The sequence below is a fragment of the Gopherus flavomarginatus genome, chromosome 5, assembly GCF_025201925.1.
Source record: "Gopherus flavomarginatus isolate rGopFla2 chromosome 5, rGopFla2.mat.asm, whole genome shotgun sequence".
Taxonomy (NCBI): domain Eukaryota; kingdom Metazoa; phylum Chordata; order Testudines; family Testudinidae; genus Gopherus; species Gopherus flavomarginatus.
The window spans coordinates 442,275-461,539 of record NC_066621.1 but is presented as its reverse complement, the minus strand read 5'-3'; the positions used below and the strand labels follow the sequence as shown (position 1 = coordinate 461,539).

The following is a 19,265-nucleotide window of genomic DNA, read 5'->3' as shown; positions in this document are numbered from 1 at the left end:
CCAGCTCTGAGCTCCCCACCAGCTCTGCCGGTGCCCCTCACTCCCAACCCACAGCCCTTGCCAGCCCAGCCCAGCCATGCTAAGCTGGTTATTCCCATCCATATGTTGTCCCCGCGGGCTGTGATTATCATCTCTAAGCCCTTTGCTCTGCACTCAGCTTGGCCTGCCCCGGCCCCGCTGCAGGGTTGTAACTGTGATCCCCTGGCCAAGAAAGCCTCCCTCGAACGCCTGGGTTCAGCACATGGCTTTTATTGCACACAAGGGCTGTGTGTCTGCGACGGAGGGGCCTGGGGAGGAGAGCTGGGGGGACGGCGGGATCCAGAGAAACATGGGGTGGGGGACAGGAAGGGAAGGGCTGTGGGGAGTGGAGGGGGAGGTGTGTGAGCGCTGGGGGGGGAGGCTGGAGGTCTGGGGGTCATGGTGTGGGGGAGGCTGTGGGAGGGTTCTGGGGGCGAGGAGGCCGGGGAAGGCACTGGGGGCTCTTGGGGTAGCTGGCAGGGAGGTGGTGGGGGCTGGAGGTCTGGGGGACATGGTGTGGGAGAGGCTGTGGGAGGGGTCTGGGGGCGAGGAGGCCGGGGAAGGCACTGGGGGCTCTTGGGGTAGCTGGCAGGGAGGTGAGGGGAGCTGGAGGCTGCAATTTGGGGGTCAATCGTGGTGTCTTGACAGTGTTGGGCTCAACCCCCTGTCCAAGGTCAGTCTTTGATCCCGGGGGGGCGGGGCTCAGCCCCTCTCAGCGTGACATCATCTTCACAAACTCTGCAGGGGAAAGGCCCCCATTAGTGCCGATGCCTGGTGGAGGGGGGAATCCCAACCCCATGGAGCCGTCCCACCAGGAAGCCCTGTGCCACTCATGCCAAGCGTCCCTTACCCACAATCCCCTCTGAGAGCTGGCAGGCCATGGCCCTCTAACACCAGCCTACAATACCTTGCCAGGGCCATGGGGCCTGACCCCTGTGGGCGCCGGCCGAGCGGGGCGTTACTCACAATCCCCCAGGGCCATGGGGCCTGACCCATGTGGGCGCTGGCCAAGCGGGGCGTTACCCACAATCCCTTATTGGGGTCATGGGGCCTGACTCGTGTGGGCTCTGGCCAAATGGGGGGTTACCCACAATCCCCCAGGGCCATGGGGCCTGACCAGTGTGGGCTCTGGCCGAGCGGGGCGTTACCCACAATCCTTTGCCAGGGCCATGGGGCCTGACCCGTGTGGGCTCTGGCCGAGTGGCGCGTTACCCACAATCCCTTGCCAAGGCCACAGGGCTTGACCCGTGTGGGCTCTGGCTGAGCGGGGCGTTACCCACAATCCCCCAGGGCCATGGGGCCTGACCCATGTGGGCGCTGGCCGAGCGGGGCGTTACCCCCAATCCCCCAGGGCCACGGGGCCTGACCAGTGTGGGCTCTGGCTAAGCGGGGCGTTACCCACAATCCTTTGCCAGGGCCATGAGGTCTGACCCATTTGGGCTCTGGCCGAGCGGGGTGTTACCCACAATCCCTCAGGGCCATGGGGCCTGACCCGTGTGGGCTCTGGCCGAGCGGGACGTTACCCACAATCCCCCAGGGCCATGGGGCCTGACCCGTGTGGGCTCTGGCCGAGCGGGACGTTACCCACAATCCCCCAGGGCCATGGGGCCTGACCCATGTGGGCTCTGGCCGAGTGGGGCGTTACCCTCAATCCCCCAGGGCCATGGGGCCTGACCCATGTGGGCTCTGGCCGAGTGGGGCGTTACCCACAATCCCCCAGAGCCATGGGGCCTGACCCGTGTGGGCTCTGGCCGAGCGGGGCGTTACCCACAATCCCACAGGGCCATGGGGCCTGACCCGTGTGGGCGCTGGCCGAGCGGGGCGTTACCCACAATCCCACAGGGCCATGGGGCCTGACCAGTGTGGGCGCTGGCCGAGGGGGGCGTTACCCACAATCCCTTGCCAGGGCCATGGGGCCTGACCCGTGTGGGCGCTGGCCAAATGGGGCGTTACCCACAATCCCTCAGGGCCACGGGGCCTGACCCATGTGGGCGCTGGCCAAGCGGGGCGTTACCCACAATCCCCCAGGGCCATGGGGCCTGACCCGTGTGGGCGCTGGCCAAATGGGGGGTTACCCACAATCCCCCAGGGCCATGGGGCCTGACCCGTGTGGGCGCTGGCCAAATGGGGGGTTACCCACAATCCCCCAGCGCCATGGGGCCTGACCAGTGTGGGCTCTGGCCGAGCGGGGCGTTACCCACAATCCCTTGCCAGGGCCACGGGGCCTGACCCATGTGGGCTCTGGCCGAGCGGGGCGTTACCCACAATCCCTCAGGGCCATGGGGCCTGACCCGTGTGGGCGCTGGCCGAGTGGGGCGTTACCCACAATCCCTCAGGGCCACGGGGCCTGACCCATGTGGGCTCTGGCCGAGTGGGGCGTTACCCACAATCCCTCAGGGCCATGGGGCCTGACCCGTGTGGGCGCTGGCCGAGTGGGGCGTTACCCACAATCCCTCAGGGCCACGGGGCCTGACCCATGTGGGCTCTGGCCGAGCGGGGCGTTACCCACAATCCCCCAGGGCCATGGGGCCTGACCCGTGTGGGCGCTGGCCAAATGGGGGGTTACCCACAATCCCTCAGGGCCATGGGGCCTGACCCATGTGGGCTCTGGCCGAGCGGGGCGTTACCCACAATCCCCCTGGGCCATGGGGCCTGACCCATGTGGGCTCTGGCCGAGCGGGGCGTTACCCACAATCCCCCAGGGCCATGGGGCCTGACCCGTGTGGGCTCTGGCCGAGCGGGGCGTTACCCACAATCCCCCAGGGCCATGGGGCCTGACCCGTGTGGGCTCTGGCCGAGCGGGGCGTTGCCCACAATCCCCCAGGGCCATGGGGCCTGACCCGTGTGGGCTCTGGCCGAGCGGGGCGTTACCCACAATCCCCCAGGGCCATGGGGCCTGACCCGTGTGGGCTCTGGCCGAGCGGGGCGTTACCCACAATCCCTTGCCAGGGCCATGGGGCCTGACCCGTGTGGGCGCTGGCCGAGTGGGGCGTTACCCACAATCCCCCTGGGCCATGGGGCCTGACCCATGTGGGCGCTGGCCGAGTGGGGCGTTACCCACAATCCCCCAGGGCCATGGGGCCTGACCCGTGTGGGCTCTGGCCGAGTGGGACGTTACCCACAATCCCTTATCAGGGCCATGGGGCCTGACCCGTGTGGGCTCTGGCCGAGCGGGGCGTTACCCACAATCCCCCAGGGCCATGGGGCCTGACCCGTGTGGGCTCTGGCCGAGCGGGGCGTTGCCCACAATCCCCCAGGGCCATGGGGCCTGACCCGTGTGGGCTCTGGCCGAGCGGGACGTTACCCACAATCCCCCAGGGCCATGGGGCCTGACCCGTGTGGGCTCTGGCCGAACGGGGCGTTGCCCACAATCCCCCAGGGCCATGGGGCCTGACCCGTGTGGGCTCTGGCCGAGCGGGACGTTACCCACAATCCCCCAGGGCCATGGGGCCTGACCCGTGTGGGCTCTGGCCGAGCGGGGCGTTACCCACAATCCCCCAGGGCCATGGGGCCTGACCCATGTGGGCTCTGGCCGAGCGGGGCGTTACCCACAATCCCCCAGGGCCATGGGGCCTGACCCGTGTGGGCGCTGGCCGAGTGGGACGTTACCCACAATCCCTCAGGGCCATGGGGCCTGACCCGTGTGGGCTCTGGCCGAGCGGGGCGTTACCCACAATCCCTTGCCAGGGCCATGGGGCCTGACCCGTGTGGGCTCTGGCCGAGCGGGGCGTTGCCCACAATCCCTTATCAGGGCCACGGGGCCTGACCCATGTGGGCTCTGGCCGAGCGGGGCGTTACCCACAATCCCTTGCCAGGGCCATGGGGCCTGACCCGTGTGGGCTCTGGCCGAGCGGGGCGTTGCCCACAATCCCCCAGGGCCATGGGGCCTGACCCGTGTGGGCTCTGGCCGAGTGGGACGTTACCCACAATCCCTTATCAGGGCCATGGGGCCTGACCCGTGTGGGCGCTGGCCGAGTGGGGCGTTACCCACAATCCCCCTGGGCCATGGGGCCTGACCCATGTGGGCGCTGGCCGAGTGGGGCGTTACCCACAATCCCCCAGGGCCATGGGGCCTGACCCGTGTGGGCTCTGGCCGAGTGGGACGTTACCCACAATCCCTTATCAGGGCCATGGGGCCTGACCCGTGTGGGCTCTGGCCGAACGGGGCGTTGCCCACTATCCCCCAGGGCCATGGGGCCTGACCCGTGTGGGCTCTGGCCGAGTGGGACGTTACCCACAATCCCTTATCAGGGCCATGGGGCCTGACCCGTGTGGGCTCTGGCCGAGGGGGGCGTTACCCACAATCCCCCAGGGCCATGGGGCCTGACCCGTGTGGGCGCTGGCCGAGCGGGGCGTTGCCCACAATCCCCCAGGGCCATGGGGCCTGACCCGTGTGGGCTCTGGCCGAGTGGGACGTTACCCACAATCCCTTATCAGGGCCATGGGGCCTGACCCGTGTGGGCTCTGGCCGAGGGGGGCGTTACCCACAATCCCCCAGGGCCATGGGGCCTGACCCGTGTGGGCGCTGGCCGAGCGGGGCGTTGCCCACAATCCCCCAGGGCACCCCACGCACCCTCGAAGTCGACGGTCCCATCCCCGTTGATGTCGGCCTCCTTGACCACGTCGCTGATCTCGCGGGGGGTGAGTCGCTCACCCATGAGGCGCTGCATGGCCAGCTGCAGCTCGTCCAGCGTGATCGCCCCGTCCCCGTTGGCGTCAAACTGTGAGGGGGCGGGCGTCAGGACTCCTGGGTTCGCTCCCAGTCCTGGGAGGGGGGTCAGAGCCAGAGGCTGGGAGCCAGGACTCCTGGGTTCTCTCCCGGCTCTGGGAGGGGAGTGGGGGCTGGTGGTTAGAGCAGGGGGAGCTGGGAGCCAGGACACCTGGGTTCTCTCCAGGCCCTGTGACGGGAGTGAGGGCTGGTGGTTAGAGCAGGGGGGCTGGGAGCCAAGACTCCTTGGTTCTCTCCTGGCTCTGGGAGGGGAGTGGGGGCTGGTGGGTCAGAGCAGAGCGGCCCGGGAGCCAGGACTCCTGGGTTCTCTCCCGGCTCTGGGAGGGGGCTGGTGGTTAGAGCAGGGGGGCTGGGAGCCAAGACTCCTTGGTTCTCTCCTGGTTCTGGGAGGGGAGTGGGGGCTGGTGGGTCAGAGCAGGGGGGCTGAGAGCCAGGACTCCTGGGTTCTCTCCCTGGCTCTGGGAGGGAGGTTAGAGCAGGGGTGGGGGCTGGGAGCCAGGACTCCTGGGTTCTCTCTCCCTCACCTCCTTGAAGGCGTCCCTCATCTCCTGCAGCCCGATCATCCCGGCCGTCTCGGCCAGCAGCTTGGGTGTCATCAGCTCCACGAAGTCTTCGAAATCCACCCGGCCCCCCACTGCAACAGGGGGTGGGTGTCAGCTGGGGGGTCCCTGCTAGGAGCTCTGCCCCCTCATGGGCACCGTCCTGCTAGGAACCCCGCCCCCTCCCGGGCACCCCGCTCCGAGGAGCAGCCCCGCCCCCCTCTCAGGCACCCCCTTCCCGGGCACCCCCTGCTAAGAGCCACACCCCCTTGGCAGACCCGCCCCCCCGGGCCCCCCCGGCTCACAGTTCATGTTGATCTGCTGCGAGAGCTGCAGGAGCTCCATCTCGGTGGGCATGTAGCCCATGGTGCGCATCAGCTGGCCCAGGTCCTTGCAGCCGATCAGCCCGTCCTTGTCCCTGTCGAACTCCGCGAAGGCCTCGCGTAGCTCTGCCAGGGGAACCAGCCGGGCTGAGCACCCTCCCCAGGCTGAGCCCCCTCTGGGGGGAACCCAGGACTGCTGGGCCCCCTCCCTGCTGCAGCCCAGGACCCAGGAGTGCTGGGACCCCTCCCCGAGCCGGGGGCAGAACCCAGGAGTCCTGGGATGCCTGCAACACCCGTGTTCCCCCACAGCCCTCCTGGGGGTGGGGCTGGTACTGGGGGCTCCTGCACCAACCTTCGAGGCCCCTTTCCCCTTTGGGCTGCCATGAGAACCCAGGTGTCCGGGCTCCCAGCCCCACCCCTCCTTCCCTGCTTTAATCATTAGATCCCACTCCTCTCCCACGGGCTTCTCACCTTCGATTTCATCGGCTCCCAGCTCCCGGTGCTGGAATAAAGAGACACACTCAGGGACCCAGTGCGGTCCTGCAGGGGAGAGAACCCAGGCGTCCGGGCTCCCAGCCCCCCTGCTCTAACCCACCAGCCCCCACTCCCCTCCCAGCCTCAGGGAGAGAACCCAGGAGTCCTGGCTCCCAGCCCCTCCTGCTCTGACCCACCAGCCCCCACTCCCCTCCCAGAGCCGGAGAGAGAACCCAAGTGTCCTGGTTCCCAGCCCCCCTGCTCTAACCCCCCAGCCCCAACTCCCCTCCCAGAGCTGGGAGAGAACCCAGGAGTCCTGGCTCCCAGCCCCCCACCCTGCTCTAACCCACCACCCCCCACTCCCCTCCCAGCCCCAGGAAGAGAACCCAAGAGTCCTGGCTCCTAGCCCCCCCGCTCTAACCACCAGCCCCGACTCCCCTCCCAGAGCTGGGGAGAGAACCCAGGAGTCCTGGCTCCCAGCCCCCCTGCTCTAACCACCAGGCCCCACTCCCCTCCCAGAGCTGGGGAGAGAACCCAGGAGTCCTGGCTCCCAGCCCCCCTGCTCTAACCACCAGGCCCCACTCCCTCTCAGAGCCAGGAGAGAATCCAGGCGTCCTGGTGCCCAGCCCCCGCTCCCCTGGCAGAACCAGGCATCTCACCCCATGCTTCTCGGCGATGCCCTTGCGCAGGAAGATGCAGGCGGGCCCCAGGGCGTTCTGCATGGTGCCAGCAGCTGCCCGGGAACCGGAGCTGTGGCTGGAGGAGGAGGTGGCTGTGCCCGGCTGGGTGGGGGGGTTTATAGTCGCTCCCACGCCAGGGGATTATCCTCACCCCCGCGACCTATCGCCATCCCGAACAGGGCAGCTGCTGGATAAATCCACCCGGCCAACATCTGCTGGCTGGTACAGGGGCTGGAAGCCCGGATGCCTGGGTTCACTCCTGGCTCTGGGAGGGGACTGGGGCCTAGTGGGTTAGAGCAGGGGGGCTGGGAGCCAGAACTCCTGGGTTCTCTCCCGGCTCTGGGAGGGGAGTGGGGGCTGGTGGTTAGAGCACAGAGGCTGGGAGCCAGGACTCCTGGGTTCTCTCCTGGCTCTGGGAGGGGAGTGGGGGCTGGTGGTTAGAGCAGGGGGGGCTGGGAGCCAAGACTCCTGGGTTCTCTCCAGGCTCTGGGAAGGGACTGGGGGCTGGTGGTTAGAGCAGAGAGGCTGGGAACCAGGACTCCTGGGTTCTCTCCTGGCTCTGGGAGGGTAGTGGGGGCTGGTGGGTTAGAGCAGGGGGGCTGGGAGCCAGAACTCCTGGGTTCTCTCCCGGCTCTGGGAGGGGAGTGGAGGCTGGTGGTTAGAGCAGAGAGGCTGGGAGCCAGGATGCCGGTTCAGATGCAGAGGGCTCAGTGCCATGTTGCAGATTAGGGTCCTGGGTTCACATCCCGCTGGTGACCCCCAGGGGGTGCTCCCTGCAACTCAGCCCCTCCGCAGAGGCAGGGCAGGGGGTTTCATGGGGTGTCCCCTCCAAAGCTTTTAAGGTGGAAATTAGGGGTGCAGGAACCTTGGTTCCCAGAACCCCGTTGTGAGGGGAGGGCTATACCCCCCCTCTCTGGGGCACCGAGCATATGGGCCTGGGGGTATTATGGGATGGCAAACTTCGCAGGGGGGAATTGTGGGGTGCAGGACCCCATTCTGGGATTCAATCCCAGTATGGGGGTGGGGCTGAGGTCTCTTATGGGATATCGCTGGTGTCCGTTGCAGGAGATTCCCCCCATGGGGGAGATTAGCCCTTTCTGTAGGGCAGGGGCCCCTCTCTGCTGGGTGATATGGGATGGCCCCCCTGTGTTACAGTGGGATTTGCAAGAGACCCCCGAGACCCCAGAAAACCCAGCTCAGCTCCTCCTCCATTGGGGGCTTCAGTCAGGGTTGGGGGCAGAATCCCTCTCTGCTTGCCCAGAGCTCCCTGAGATATAGGGACCTCCCTTATCCCGCCCCCCACTATTCTACCCTGTGGGACCCTGCTTTGGCAATTCCACCTTAAGAAAACTGCCCCCCCCCACCAGGCTCCCACGGCCTGATCCCGTCCCCCGAGTACAGCAAAGTGCTGCTAATGGGAATGCAGCTCACCCAGCGTAGCTTTTAATGCTGTAAGTTACTGCAGCTTCCACCCCCGGACTCACACAGAGCTGAGCCGGCTGCAGGGTGCAGTGGAGACAGGGCCTTTTGGGGGCAGTCTGTCAGTGTGGAGAGTCAGTGGGGTAGCCAGCCTAGAGCAAGGGGGTGAGTGAAGCCCTTTGCTGCACGGAGCAGCCTGTTTTGTCTCTCCCTGCCGCAGGGAGCTGCCTGCTTCTTCTCTCCTTGATTTGGGTTCTTGTGTGGTATCACTGAGCCTCTCAGCAGGAGTCTTGCTCTGGTTATCACACAGGGTGGGTGGGGCAAACGGGACAGGCTCAGCCCCGTGGCCCCAATTTGTCCTTTGGGGCAGTGCTCAGGCTGTCTCTTCACATCACCCTGGTGGGAGGGCCCCGGTGCTGAGGTGGCTAGTCCCGAGGGAGAGCCCACTCCTCGGCTCCTAGGCGAATGGGTTTTCTGCTCGTCTCCATGGCAGGTGGCTTCTCCCAGGTTGCATGTGGACAATGGGGCAGAAGGACAAAGGGAGGAACCCAGGTGTTTGGTCCAGCTGACTGCCCAGCTGGGGGGCTCAGAGCAGGGGAGCAACTGAGGTTGGAGAGACACGGTGGGGATTTTGGGGTGTGTGTGATGTAATGAGTGTAGTATAATATCTCACTGGAAGGTGGCAGGGCCAGGAAGAGTTAATTACCCCCCAGCCTGACCTGCCCCAGGGGTGAACCATAAGGCTGCTCAGGAAGGTCTGTCAATGAACCCAGCTGGGAAATGCAGCCGCACTGGTAGCGGGAGAAGGGGAGAGGGTTGCTCAGGGCCTGGGATGGCAGCAAACAAGGCTTGTCTATCGCCAGAGCGTTAAGTCAAAGAGCAAAACAGGAACAGGACCATTTAAAAAGACACTGGAGTGAAATAGTGTTATTGTCTGCGTGGCCCTTTGCAGCTTGTGGTGACCTGCACCTGAACTGTTCAGTGGATAAATTCCCCTGGGCTAATTGCCAGGCTGGTTGGGAGAAGGAGAGTTCAGCCGATTGTTTTCTCAGGCCCAAAGGCTGCTGGAAATGTCTAAAACCCTGGACACGATCCTACTTCATCTCCGATCTGCTTTGGGTTTCAAGAGGGGGAAACCTTAAGCCACAAGGATTGAGATCCCCAGCCACTGACTGGAGCCACCCCGAATACGGACATTGGACTGGAACCTCTGGGCTGTTTCTGAAAGGACTTTAGGCAACTACAAGCTCATCTCTGCTGTGTCCGAACCTCAAGAACGGAATTCACGTCTGTCTGTAGGCTGAGCTTTGAACCTACTCTCTCTCTCTTTTCTTTTCTAATAAATTTTAGCTTAGTTAATAAGCACTGGCTGTAGCGGGCACTTTGGGTCAGATCGAAGTTATCATTGGACCTGGGTGTGTGGCTGACCCTTTGGGGTTGGAAGAACCTTTTCTTTATATGGTGAGAGAAGATTTTCAGGACTCATCATCTGATCTGCCGGAGGCCTGAGGCTGGGCACTGGAAGGGAGCTGCGGGGTTTGCATTCGGAGGAACCAGGGAGGTAACACAGGGGCTGGTTGGTATTGGAAGATCCACCAGCGTTTGGGGTTTGGCTGCCCCGGTCTGTTTGCAGTTCACCCTGACTGAGTCACCTCAGCTGCCTCGCAGAGGCCAGTGACCAGGGCTGGGAGCAGCTGGGGGCAGAGTGAGCGGCTGCTGACAGGAACCGTTTAATGGCTGATGGGGCCCAGTCGGGTGGGGCTGAGCAGAAAGCTGGGGGCTGCAGGCCTCTCTGGGGAGCCAGTAGCAGGTTTGGGGGGCACAGCCCTTGGAGCAAGGGGGCCTGGGTTCCCGTGGCTGATCCCCCACCAAGGGATTGCAGGGCAGGGCCAGGGGGGACAGCGCAGCAGGCAGCTGGCGTGGGGGGTCATGGGGGGCCCTTCCCTGGCAGTCAGTGCTGGGATCAGTGGGGTGCTGGGGGTGCTGCACTGCAGGCAGCAGGATACCTGGGCTCTGGCCTCACCTATACCCTGGGGGATGCATGGGCCCTGGGCCCCCCCGAAATGACCGCCGCTGGCACAGGAAGGCAGGAGACAGGGGTTTATTGAGCAGGCTGGTGCCAGAAGCAGCCCGATGCTGACCTGGGAGACCCCTGGAGACAAGAGCCTGGTGACCTGGGTGCAGCAGTAGGACGTGCTAGTGGGTGGGGGCCCATGGCTCATGGGGGGGCTGGGAATTTGCTGCCCTCCCCCATGTGTCTGGGGAACAGGGGACCCCCCAAATCCAGCCCTGGCCTGTGGTGGGGTGTCCGGGCAGTGCCGGGGGAGTGGCGTGCTTGGGAGGGGGGTCCCCCTGCTCATGGGGCGCTCTCCCCCCAGGCCAGGGCATGGATCCGGTCGGCGGCTGCCTCCATGCGGTGCCGGTACTCCAGGTGTTGGTGATTCCCCTCGGGGACCCCGGCCAGCCCGTGCGCCAGCCCCCAGCAGCACCCCGCAATGACGCCCGTCGAGTCGCTGTCTCCTGCGGGGAGATTGGCACAGGTGAGACGTGGCCCCTCTGGGACGGGGCACCCAGGGACCCCTCTGAAGTGGGGGCTGGGCACCCGGGGATCCTGCGATGGGGTGTTTGCCCCACACGAGCCCTGAGTGGGTCATTGTGGGTCACACGGGGCCAATTAACCTGCCCCACTGCAGCTGTGGAGGTTGGGGGGCTGGGCAGGGCCTGTGGCAGCTGGAGCCCAGCTGGGGGTGGGGGGCTTCTTGGGGCCGCAGTCCCTGGAGGGGACAGGGAGGTTGGCCAGGCAGGAGGATGAGATCGGGGGGTACCCTGGGCCCTGCCCTGGCTGGGAGAGTCTGGTCAGGTAGCCAAGGGGAGTGGAGGAGATTCTGGGGCCACGAGCTGTGTGTACTGACATTGGGATGCGGCTGGCTCTGGGGCAGGCGTCCAGGGGCTGTGTATACTGGGGCAGGGATGTGCCTGGCTGTGGGGCAGTGTGCCAGGGGCTGTGTATACTGCGGCCGAGATGCAGCTGGCTCTGGGGTGAGACACCAGGGGCTGTGTATACTGCGGCCGGGATGCGGCTGGCTCTCTGGCAGGATGCCTGGGGCCGTGTATACCGGCATTGGGGCGAAGATGCAGCTGGCACTGGGCTGGGGCACCGGGGGCTGTGTATCCTGGCATGAGGGCTGGGATGCGGCTGGCTCTGGGGCAGCCAGACTCACCTCCGTGGAACATGGCCCGGCTGCAGAGCTCATCCCAGCGGTTGCCAGCGCCCAGCAGCGCGTCGTAGGCGATCATGGGGGCGTCGTGTCCGCTGCGCCCCGCCCAGCCCTCCAGGCTGAAGGTCTGGTAGATCCCGTCCCGCTCTGCTGGGCCATAGGGGGAGGGGAACCGTGGGGGGCCATGTCCTTTGGCCAGGCCCCGCTCAGCCAGGTACCTGTGGGGGCAGGGATGAGACCAGGCCGCAGAGCCCCCTGGCCTCATCCCTCTTTCCCATCCCCCGCCCTGTGCCTGGCACCCCTGCTCTGTCCCCCAGGGGTTCTGCGCCCCCTTTCCCATCCCCTGCCCTTCCCCTGGCACCCCTGCTCTGCCCCCTGGGGGTCCTGTGCCCCCTTTCCCATCCCCCGCCCTGTGCCTGGCACCCCTGCTCTGCCCTCTGGGAGTTCTGTGTCCCCTTTCCCATCCCCTGCCCTGTGCCTGGCACCCCTGCTCTGCCCCCCAGGGGTTCTGTGCCCCCTTTCCCATCCCCTGCCCTTCCCCTGGCCCCCCTGCTCTGCCCCCCAGGGGTTCTGTGCACCCTTTCCCATCCCCTGCCCTTCCCCTGGCACCCCTGCTCTGCCCCCTGGGGGTTCTGTGCCCCCTTTCCCATCCCCTGCCCTTCCCCTGGCACCCCTGCTCTGCCCCCTGGGGGTTCTGTGCCCCCTTTCCCATCCCCCACTCTGCACCTGGTACCCCAGCTCTGCCCCCCAGGGATCCTGTGCCTCCTTTCCCATCCCCCGCCATGTGCCTGGCACACCTGCTCTGCCCTTTGGGGGTTCTGTGCCCCCTTTCCCATCCCCTGCCCTGTGCCTGGCACCCCTGCTCTGTCCCTGGGGGGTCTGATCCCCCTTTCCCATCCCCTGCCCTGCACCTGGTACCCCAGCTCTGCCCCCCAGGGGTCCTGTGCCTCCTTTCCCATCCCCCGCCCTGTGCCTGGCACCCCAGCTCTGCCCCCCGGGGGGGGTCTGAGCCCCCCTCCTTTCCCACATACCACCCTGTGCCTGGCACCCCCAGCCTCACCCAGGGCTCTGTCCCCCCTTCTGCCCCCCACACTCACCAGGCCCATTTCTGGGGGAAGTACCCCCAGGCGTCCAGGTTGGGCTGGGTGTCGACACCTGCGTCCTGCACATAGGTTTGGGCCAGGGGTAGCGTCTGCAGCAGGCCGGCCCCCCACTGCACCAGGGGTAGCCCCCGCACTGCATAGGCCGTGAACAGGGCTGAAGCCAGTGCCCCCAGGTACCCTGCAGTGGGACAAGCGTCCGTCAGGGGACCCGCACAGAGACCCTCCTTCCCCCGCAGGCCTAGGGGCAGAGCCACCGCTCAGACCAGGGCCCCCAGGTACCCTGCCGTGGGACAAGTGTCCGTCAGGGGCCCCGCATGCAGACCCCTGTAACGAACTGGGAATGTTTTACATGTTTTCTCTGAATACTGTGTTGGTACCTCAGTGTCCCCCAGGCAGTTCTTAATATCTAGGTGGTGGGATAAGGGTGTGTGGTTGCTGCAGAGCAAAGTGCCAGTGCCCCTAAATGCCTGGCACTCTGTCTCCTAGCAACTGATGGCCTGGGCCCCCCCTCTGCAAAGGTGCCAGCTGAAGGTGTTGGAGACAAAGGGATCAGGTGACCTCCTGGCCGGGGAAAGGGGCTGAGCAGAGAGGAGGGGCTGGGGGGGTTGTCAGTCTGGAGCTGGCTGGGGTCGAGGAGTGAAGTGCAGACGTGGGGGGTCTGGCTCACTGCCCCCCAGAATGGACCCGGCCGAGGGGTCCGGTTCGCTGTACCTAGAAGCTCTGTTTCAGACCCTGTTCCTGTCATCGAATAAACCTCTGTGTTACTGGCTGGCTGAGAGTCACGTCTGACTGCAAAGTGGGGGTGCAGGACCCTGTGGCCCCCCCAGGACCCCGCTGGGGTGGACTCGCTGTGGGAAGCGAACGAAGGGGCAGAGGATGCTGAATGCTCCAAGGAGAGACCCAGGAGGTGAAGCCGTGTGAGCTTCTTGTCCTGCAGACAGTCTGCTCCAAGGGAGAGGAGGCTCCCCAGAGTCCTGCCTGGCTTGGTGGGGAGCGGTTCCAGAGCATCGCCCGGTGACTCTGTGACAACCCCTTTCCCCCCAGTCCTGGGGGCAGAGCCACTGCTCAGACCAGGGCCCCCAGGTACCCTGCAGCAGGGCAAGCGTCTGTCAGGGGCCCTGCATAGAGACCCTGTCATGGAGTGTTGGGGAGTTCGGCCCTGCACCCCTCTTCCTGGGACCCCTAGTGACTCTCAGCCAGCCAGTAAAACAGAAGGTTTATTGGACAACAGGATTGCAGGTTACAGCAGAGCCTGGAGGCCCAACCAGGACCCCCCAATCGAGTCCTTCTCGGGGTTCAGGGCGCTTGGATCCCAGCACAGGATCCCCTGAATTCCCATCACCCAGCCCCAAACCGAAACTGAACTGCCCCTCCTCCAGCCGGGGGATTCCATTGTCCAGCTTCCCGGGCCCAGGTGCTGACCCTCTCCCCCCTACCTGGCTCAGGTTACAGGCTTAGATCCTGTCCCTCCCCTAAAGACACCCCCGGCTCTCCCCTCCCCACACAGACAGACCCTACTGCATCACAGACCCCTTTCCCCGCAGACCTGGGGGCAGAGCCACGGCTCAAACCAGGGCCCCCCCAGTTCCCTGCAGCGGGCACAGCGTGGGGGGCTGGGACCTCCACAGCCCTCCCATAAACCCCTGTGATGTTATGAGTGTGAGATAATAACACCTTGGAAGGTGGCAGGGCCAGGAAGAGTTAATTACCCCCCAGCCTGACCTGCCCCAGGGGTGAACCATAAGGCTGCTCAGGAAGGTCTGTCAATGAACCCAGCTGGGAAATGCAGCCGCACTGGTAGCGGGAGAAGGGGAGAGGGTTGCTCAGGGCCTGGGATGGCAGCAAACAAGGCTTGTCTATCGCCAGAGCGTTAAGTCAAAGAGCAAAACAGGAACAGGACCATTTAAAAAGACACTGGAGTGAAATAGTGTTATTGTCTGCGTGGCCCTTTGCAGCTTGTGGTGACCTGCACCTGAACTGTTCAGTGGATAAATTCCCCTGGGCTAATTGCCAGGCTGGTTGGGAGAAGGAGAGTTCAGCCGATTGTTTTCTCAGGCCCAAAGGCTGCTGGAAATGTCTAAAACCCTGGACACGATCCTGCTTCATCTCCGATCTGCTTTGGGTTTCAAGAGGGGGAAACCTTAAGCCACAAGGATTGAGATCCCCAGCCACTGACTAGAGCCACCCCGAATACGGACATTGGACTGGAACCTCTGGGCTGTTTCTGAAAGGACTTTAGGCAACTACAAGCTCATCTCTGCTGTGTCCGAACCTCAAGAACGGAATTCACGTCTGTCTGTAGGCTGAGCTTTGAACCTACTCTCTCTCTCTTTTCTTTTCTAATAAATTTTAGCTTAGTTAATAAGCACTGGCTGTAGCGGGCACTTTGGGTCAGATCGAAGTTATCATTGGACCTGGGTGTGTGGCTGACCCTTTGGGGTTGGAAGAACCTTTTCTTTATATGGTGAGAGAAGATTTTCAGGACTCATCATCTGATCTGCAGGAGGCCTGAGGCTGGGCACTGGAAGGGAGCTGCGGGGTTTGCATTCGGAGGAACCAGGGAGGTAACACAGGGGCTGGTTGGTATTGGAAGATCCACCGGCGTTTGGGGTTTGGCTGTCCCGGTCTGTTTGCAGTTCACCCTGACTGAGTCACCTCAGCTGGCTACCCCCCGGGCAGCACTGTCACACCCCCTAATGGGAAATCGGAGGGATGGACCCCCCCCACAGCCCCCTAGTCCCCTGCAAGTGGGAGAGGGATGCCGGGGTGGGAGTGTGGGACCGTTTTCCCCTCCAGCCCTCTGGTGCCCCCTACCTGTGGGGTGATGGTGCGTCATGCGCCCGCTCTCCACGCTGAGCCGGATCAGGGTCAGCAGCTCCGTGGGGCGTGGGTACCTGTGGGGGGCACAGGGGCAGTGCAGGGTCATGCCCCCCAGCCAGGTGCCCCCCAACATCAGAAACCCCCAGCACCCCCCTGGGATGCACCTGCCAGACCCCCATGACCCAGAGCTCCCATCGTCCTGACACCCCCCACCTCTGCTCCCCTTCCCCAGGTGCCCCATAGCCACTGGGGTCCCTGCTCCCACCTCTGCCCCCCTTCCCTGAGGTGCCCCATAGCCCATGAGGTCCTACTCCCACCTTTGCCCCCCTTCCCTGGGGTGCCCCATAGCCACTGGGGAGCCCCATAACCCTGGGGAGCCCCACTCCCCCTTCACCCCCCTTCCCCAGGGTGCCCCATAGCTCCTGGGGCCCTGCCCCCGACCTGAGCCCGATGGCCATGGAGCGCATGGCGGCCCCGCAGCCGGTGGCACTGGGGTTGAAGGGGATCCGGTACCCGGCTGGCTCGCCCGGGCGCAGCTGGGATGTCCCTGGAGGGGGACAGGGTGGGGGTCACACGGACACCCTGCAGGGTCCCCAAAATAGCACCCCCCTCCCGGCCCTAGCCCTCCCACGCCCAGCCCAGGTATGCACAGACCACAACCCGCCATGTGTTCTGGGGACCCCCTCATACTCCCCCCATGTCACAGGTGTGGGGGCTGCTGGGCTGCAGGGGGCATGTGGGGCAGCCGGGTGAGGCAGTGGAGGGGGCCCCAGAAGGCAGCTGGGGGTTGGTGGGCATGGGGGGTCCCAGTGCCCAGGGGGTGCCAGGCATGGGGGGGCAAGTGCCCAGGGGATGCCGGGCATGGGGGGTGCACCCCTACCGTACCCAGGATGCTGGTGGGGCCGGGTTTCCTCTCCTCCATGTCACCCATCGCTGCCACGTAGCCTCGTGCCAGCTCCTGCAGCAATGGCTCCCCCTCCAGTCCTGGGGGGCAGAGAGAGAGGTCAGTCTGGGGCTCCCCCAGCCATCACAGAGACCCCCAGCCAGTCTCCTTGCCCCCCCCGAAACCCCAACTTCCTCAGCTGGCTCCCATGGGCAGCATTGTCACAGCTCCTTTTCTCTCCCCCTGCCAGGGTCTGTGCCCCTCATTCCCACCCCCCAGATCTGTGCCCCCCATTTCCTCCCCCCTAGATCTCATCCCCCCATTCCCTCCCCTCTAGATCTGTGCCCCCCATTCCCTCCCCTCTAGATCTGTGCCCTCTATTTCCTCCCCCAGATCTGTTCCCCCCATTCCTTCCCCCCTAGATCTCAGCCCCCCATTCCCTCCCCCCACATCTGTTCCCCCTGGATCTTTGCTCCCCATTTCTCCCCCCCCCCCGATCTGTGCCCCCCTCACCGGTGGCCAGGGCCTCAGCGGTCGCCAGGTGCAGGACAGTGTCGTCGCTGACAGGCCAGTCGGGGGGCGCGGCCTGGATGCCCCCCAGCCCCCCGAGCTGGGCCAGCTCGGCGTGGATCTGGGGGCCCGAGGGGCAGTACTCCCAGCGCTGGTTCCGGTAGCCCAGCGCGTCACCCGCCCCGCTCAGCACCATAGCTGCCCGGTACGCTGCCCGGGGTGGGGCCCTGGGGGGAGATGGGGGGGTCAGGGCTCCCAACAGCCCCCACTGCTCCTCCCCCACATCTCAGTGCCGTGGGAGCCTGGTATGCCACCGAGTGGGGGGGGGGTCCTGGGGGGAGATGGGGGTCAAGGCTTCGGCCCCCTAAGTACCAATCCCCCACTCTCTCTCTCCCCCTCACCACTCAGCACCATGGCTGTCCAGTATGCCGCCCGGTGGGGGGGGCCCTAGGGGGAGATGAGGGTCAGGGCTCCAGCCCCCCGAGTACCAATCCCCCACTCTCCCCCCCCTCACCGCTCAGCACCATGGCTGCCCAGTACGCTGCTCAGTGGGGGGGGGGGGGCCCTGGGAGGAGATGGGGGTCAGGGCTCCGTTCCCCCAAGTACCAATCACCATCCCTACCGCTCAGCGCCCTGCCGGCTGGGTAAAGGTGGGGGGGGTCAGGGCTACAGCCCCCCAAGTACCAGCCCCCCCGGCCGCTCAGTGCCCTGCTGGCTGGGTAACGGTGTGGGGGGAGGTCAGGTCCGTCCCCTAAAGTACCAGCCCCGCCGGCTGCTCAGTGCCCTGCTGGCTGGGTAACGGTGTGGGGGGAGGTCAGAGGTCCAGCCCCCCAAGTACCAGCCCCCACCCCACCACCGCTCAGTGCCCTGCTGGCTGGGTAACGGTGTGGGGGGAGGTCAGGTCCGTCCCCTAAAGTACCAGCCCCGCCGGCTGCTCAGTGCCCTGCTGGCTGGGTAATGGTGTGTGGGGGGGTCAGAGGTCCAGCCCCCCAAGTACCAGCCCCCACCCCACCACCGCTCAGTGCCCTGCTGGCTGGGTAACGGTGTGGGGGGGGGGGGTCAGAGGTCCAGCCCCCCAAGTACCAGCCCCCACCCCACCACCGCTCAGTGCCCTGCTGGCTGGGTAACGGTGTGTGGGGGGGGTCAGAGGTCCAGCCCCCCAAGTACCAGCCCCCACCCCACCACCGCTCAGTGCCCTGCTGGCTGGGTAACGGTGTGTGGGGGGAGATCAGGGGTCCGGCCTCCCAATACCACCCCCCTACTCCTGCCCCCCCTCCCAGCTCCACGGCCGGGGCTGGGGAGAGCCTGGGGTGGGGGAGGGGGCACTTACGTCCCCTGCATGGAGCCTGCAGCTGGCTGGGGGGTCGGGCCCACCTGTGTCCGTCTGTCCGGCCCTGTGTCCGGCCCTGTGTCCCTCTGTCCCCCCCTCGCCCCGCGCTGGCTCAGCGATTCCCGTCTCTAAACCCGGCCCTGGCCCGGGGCCAGCTCCAGCCCTGTGCCCTTAAAGGGGCCGGAGAAACCGGAGCCTGCGAGCAGAGGGCTGGGTAGATGGGGGTGTGTGGGGCTGGCTACATGGAGCTGGGGGGGGGCTGGCTGGCTGGGGCCGGGGGGAGTGAGGCTGGCTACATGGAGCTGTGTGTGTGTTGGGGGGGGCTGGCTGGGGGCACTGAATAGATGGGGGTGGGGCTGGCTGGGGGCGGGGGAGTTGGTTAGATGGGGTGGGGCTGGCTGGAGGCGGGGGGGGGCTGGGTAGATGGGGGTGGGGCTGGCTGGCTGGGGGCAGGGGGCTGCGTAGATGGGGGTGGGGCTGGCTGGAGGCGGGGGGGGCTGGGTAGATGGGGGTGGGGCTGGCTGGCTGGAAGGCGAGGGGTCTGTGTAGATGGGGGTGGGGCTGGCTGGGTGCAGGGGGGCTGGGTAGATGGGGGTGGGGCTGGCTGGCTGGAAGGCGAGGGGTCTGTGTAGATGGGGGTGGGGCTGGCTGGGTGCAGGGGGGCTGGGTAGATGGGGGTGGGGCTGGCTGGCTGGGGGCAGAGGGGCTGGGTAGATGGGGGTGGGGCTGGCTGGCTGGGGGCAGGGGGGCTGCATAGATGGGGGTGGGGCTGGCTGGCTGGGGGCAGGGGGGCTGCGTAGATGGAGGTGGGGCTGGCTGGGGGCAGGGGGGCTGCGTAGATGGGGGGTGGGGATGGCTGGGGGCAGGGGGGCTGGGTAGATGGGGTGGGGCTGGCTGGGGGCAGGGTGGCTGCGTAGATGAGGGTGGGGCTGGCTGGCTGGGGGCAGGGGGGCTGGGTAGATGGGGGTGGGGCTGGCTGGGGGCAGGGGGCTAGATAGATGGGGGTGGGGCTGGCTGGGGGCAGGGAGGCTGGATAGATGGCGGGTGGGGCTGGATGGGGGCAGGAGGGCTGCGTAGATGGGGGTGGGGCTGGCTGGCTGGGGGCAGGGGGGCTGCGTAGATGGGGGTGGGGCTGGCTGGCTGGGGGCAGGAGGGCTGCGTTGATGGGGGTGGGGTTGGCTGGGGGCAGGGAGGCTGGGTAGATGGGGGGTGGGGCTGG

The 19,265-nt window shown here is 65.9% G+C and overlaps 2 protein-coding genes and 1 long non-coding RNA gene across 7 annotated transcripts; all 3 read right to left on the bottom strand.

Moving 5' to 3' along the window:
* Positions 1-510: 510 nt before the first annotated feature.
* LOC127050850 (calcium-binding protein 5-like) lies at positions 511-14,610 on the bottom strand. 5 transcript variants are annotated; one of them, XM_050952435.1, is made up of 8 exons: positions 14,476-14,610; positions 8,195-9,134; positions 6,743-6,865; positions 6,081-6,111; positions 5,592-5,735; positions 5,272-5,381; positions 4,592-4,739; positions 511-756 (listed from the first exon to the last, which is right to left on the bottom strand). In XM_050952435.1, exons 3-8 carry the CDS (start codon positions 6,803-6,805, stop codon positions 731-733), a joined length of 522 nt encoding a protein of 173 aa, XP_050808392.1. In that variant the 5' UTR covers positions 6,806-6,865; positions 8,195-9,134; positions 14,476-14,610; the 3' UTR covers positions 511-730. The 5 variants fall into 5 exon arrangements, with proteins under 5 accessions (XP_050808392.1, XP_050808393.1, XP_050808394.1 ...); XM_050952436.1 differs by having other exon boundaries at positions 6,743-6,839; XM_050952437.1 differs by having other exon boundaries at positions 8,248-9,134.
* Positions 10,268-18,142, bottom strand: LOC127050822 (ADP-ribosylhydrolase ARH1-like). Its single transcript, XM_050952383.1, has 8 exons — positions 18,047-18,142; positions 16,720-16,943; positions 16,209-16,307; positions 15,765-15,870; positions 15,318-15,397; positions 12,498-12,681; positions 11,404-11,618; positions 10,268-10,702 (listed from the first exon to the last, which is right to left on the bottom strand). Exons 1-8 carry the CDS (start codon positions 18,055-18,057, stop codon positions 10,539-10,541), a joined length of 1,083 nt encoding a protein of 360 aa, XP_050808340.1. The 5' UTR covers positions 18,058-18,142; the 3' UTR covers positions 10,268-10,538.
* On the bottom strand, positions 16,950-17,766 carry LOC127050872 (uncharacterized). Its single transcript, XR_007774333.1, has 3 exons — positions 17,573-17,766; positions 17,216-17,491; positions 16,950-17,098 (listed from the first exon to the last, which is right to left on the bottom strand). It is a non-coding gene; the product is annotated as an uncharacterized LOC127050872 (long non-coding RNA).
* Positions 18,143-19,265: the final 1,123 nt, after the last annotated feature.

Coding starts and splice junctions, on each gene's coding strand:
- LOC127050850 (XM_050952435.1), bottom strand. CDS start 6,805: ATGCAGAACGCCCTGGGGCCCGCCTGCATCTTCCTGCGCAAGGGCATC. Junction 6,112..6,742: donor GCATCGCCGAGAAGCATGGG/GTGAGATGCCTG, acceptor TCTTTATTCCAG/CACCGGGAGCTGGGAGCCGA. Junction 4,740..5,271: donor TGAGGGACGCCTTCAAGGAG/GTGAGGGAGAGA, acceptor GCCCCCTCACAG/TTTGACGCCAACGGGGACGG.
- LOC127050822 (XM_050952383.1), bottom strand. Junction 15,398..15,764: donor TCCATGGCCATCGGGCTCAG/GTCGGGGGCAGG, acceptor TGCCCCCCACAG/GTACCCACGCCCCACGGAGC. Junction 10,703..11,403: donor CCGGGCCATGTTCCACGGAG/GTGAGTCTGGCT, acceptor ATCTCCCCGCAG/GAGACAGCGACTCGACGGGC.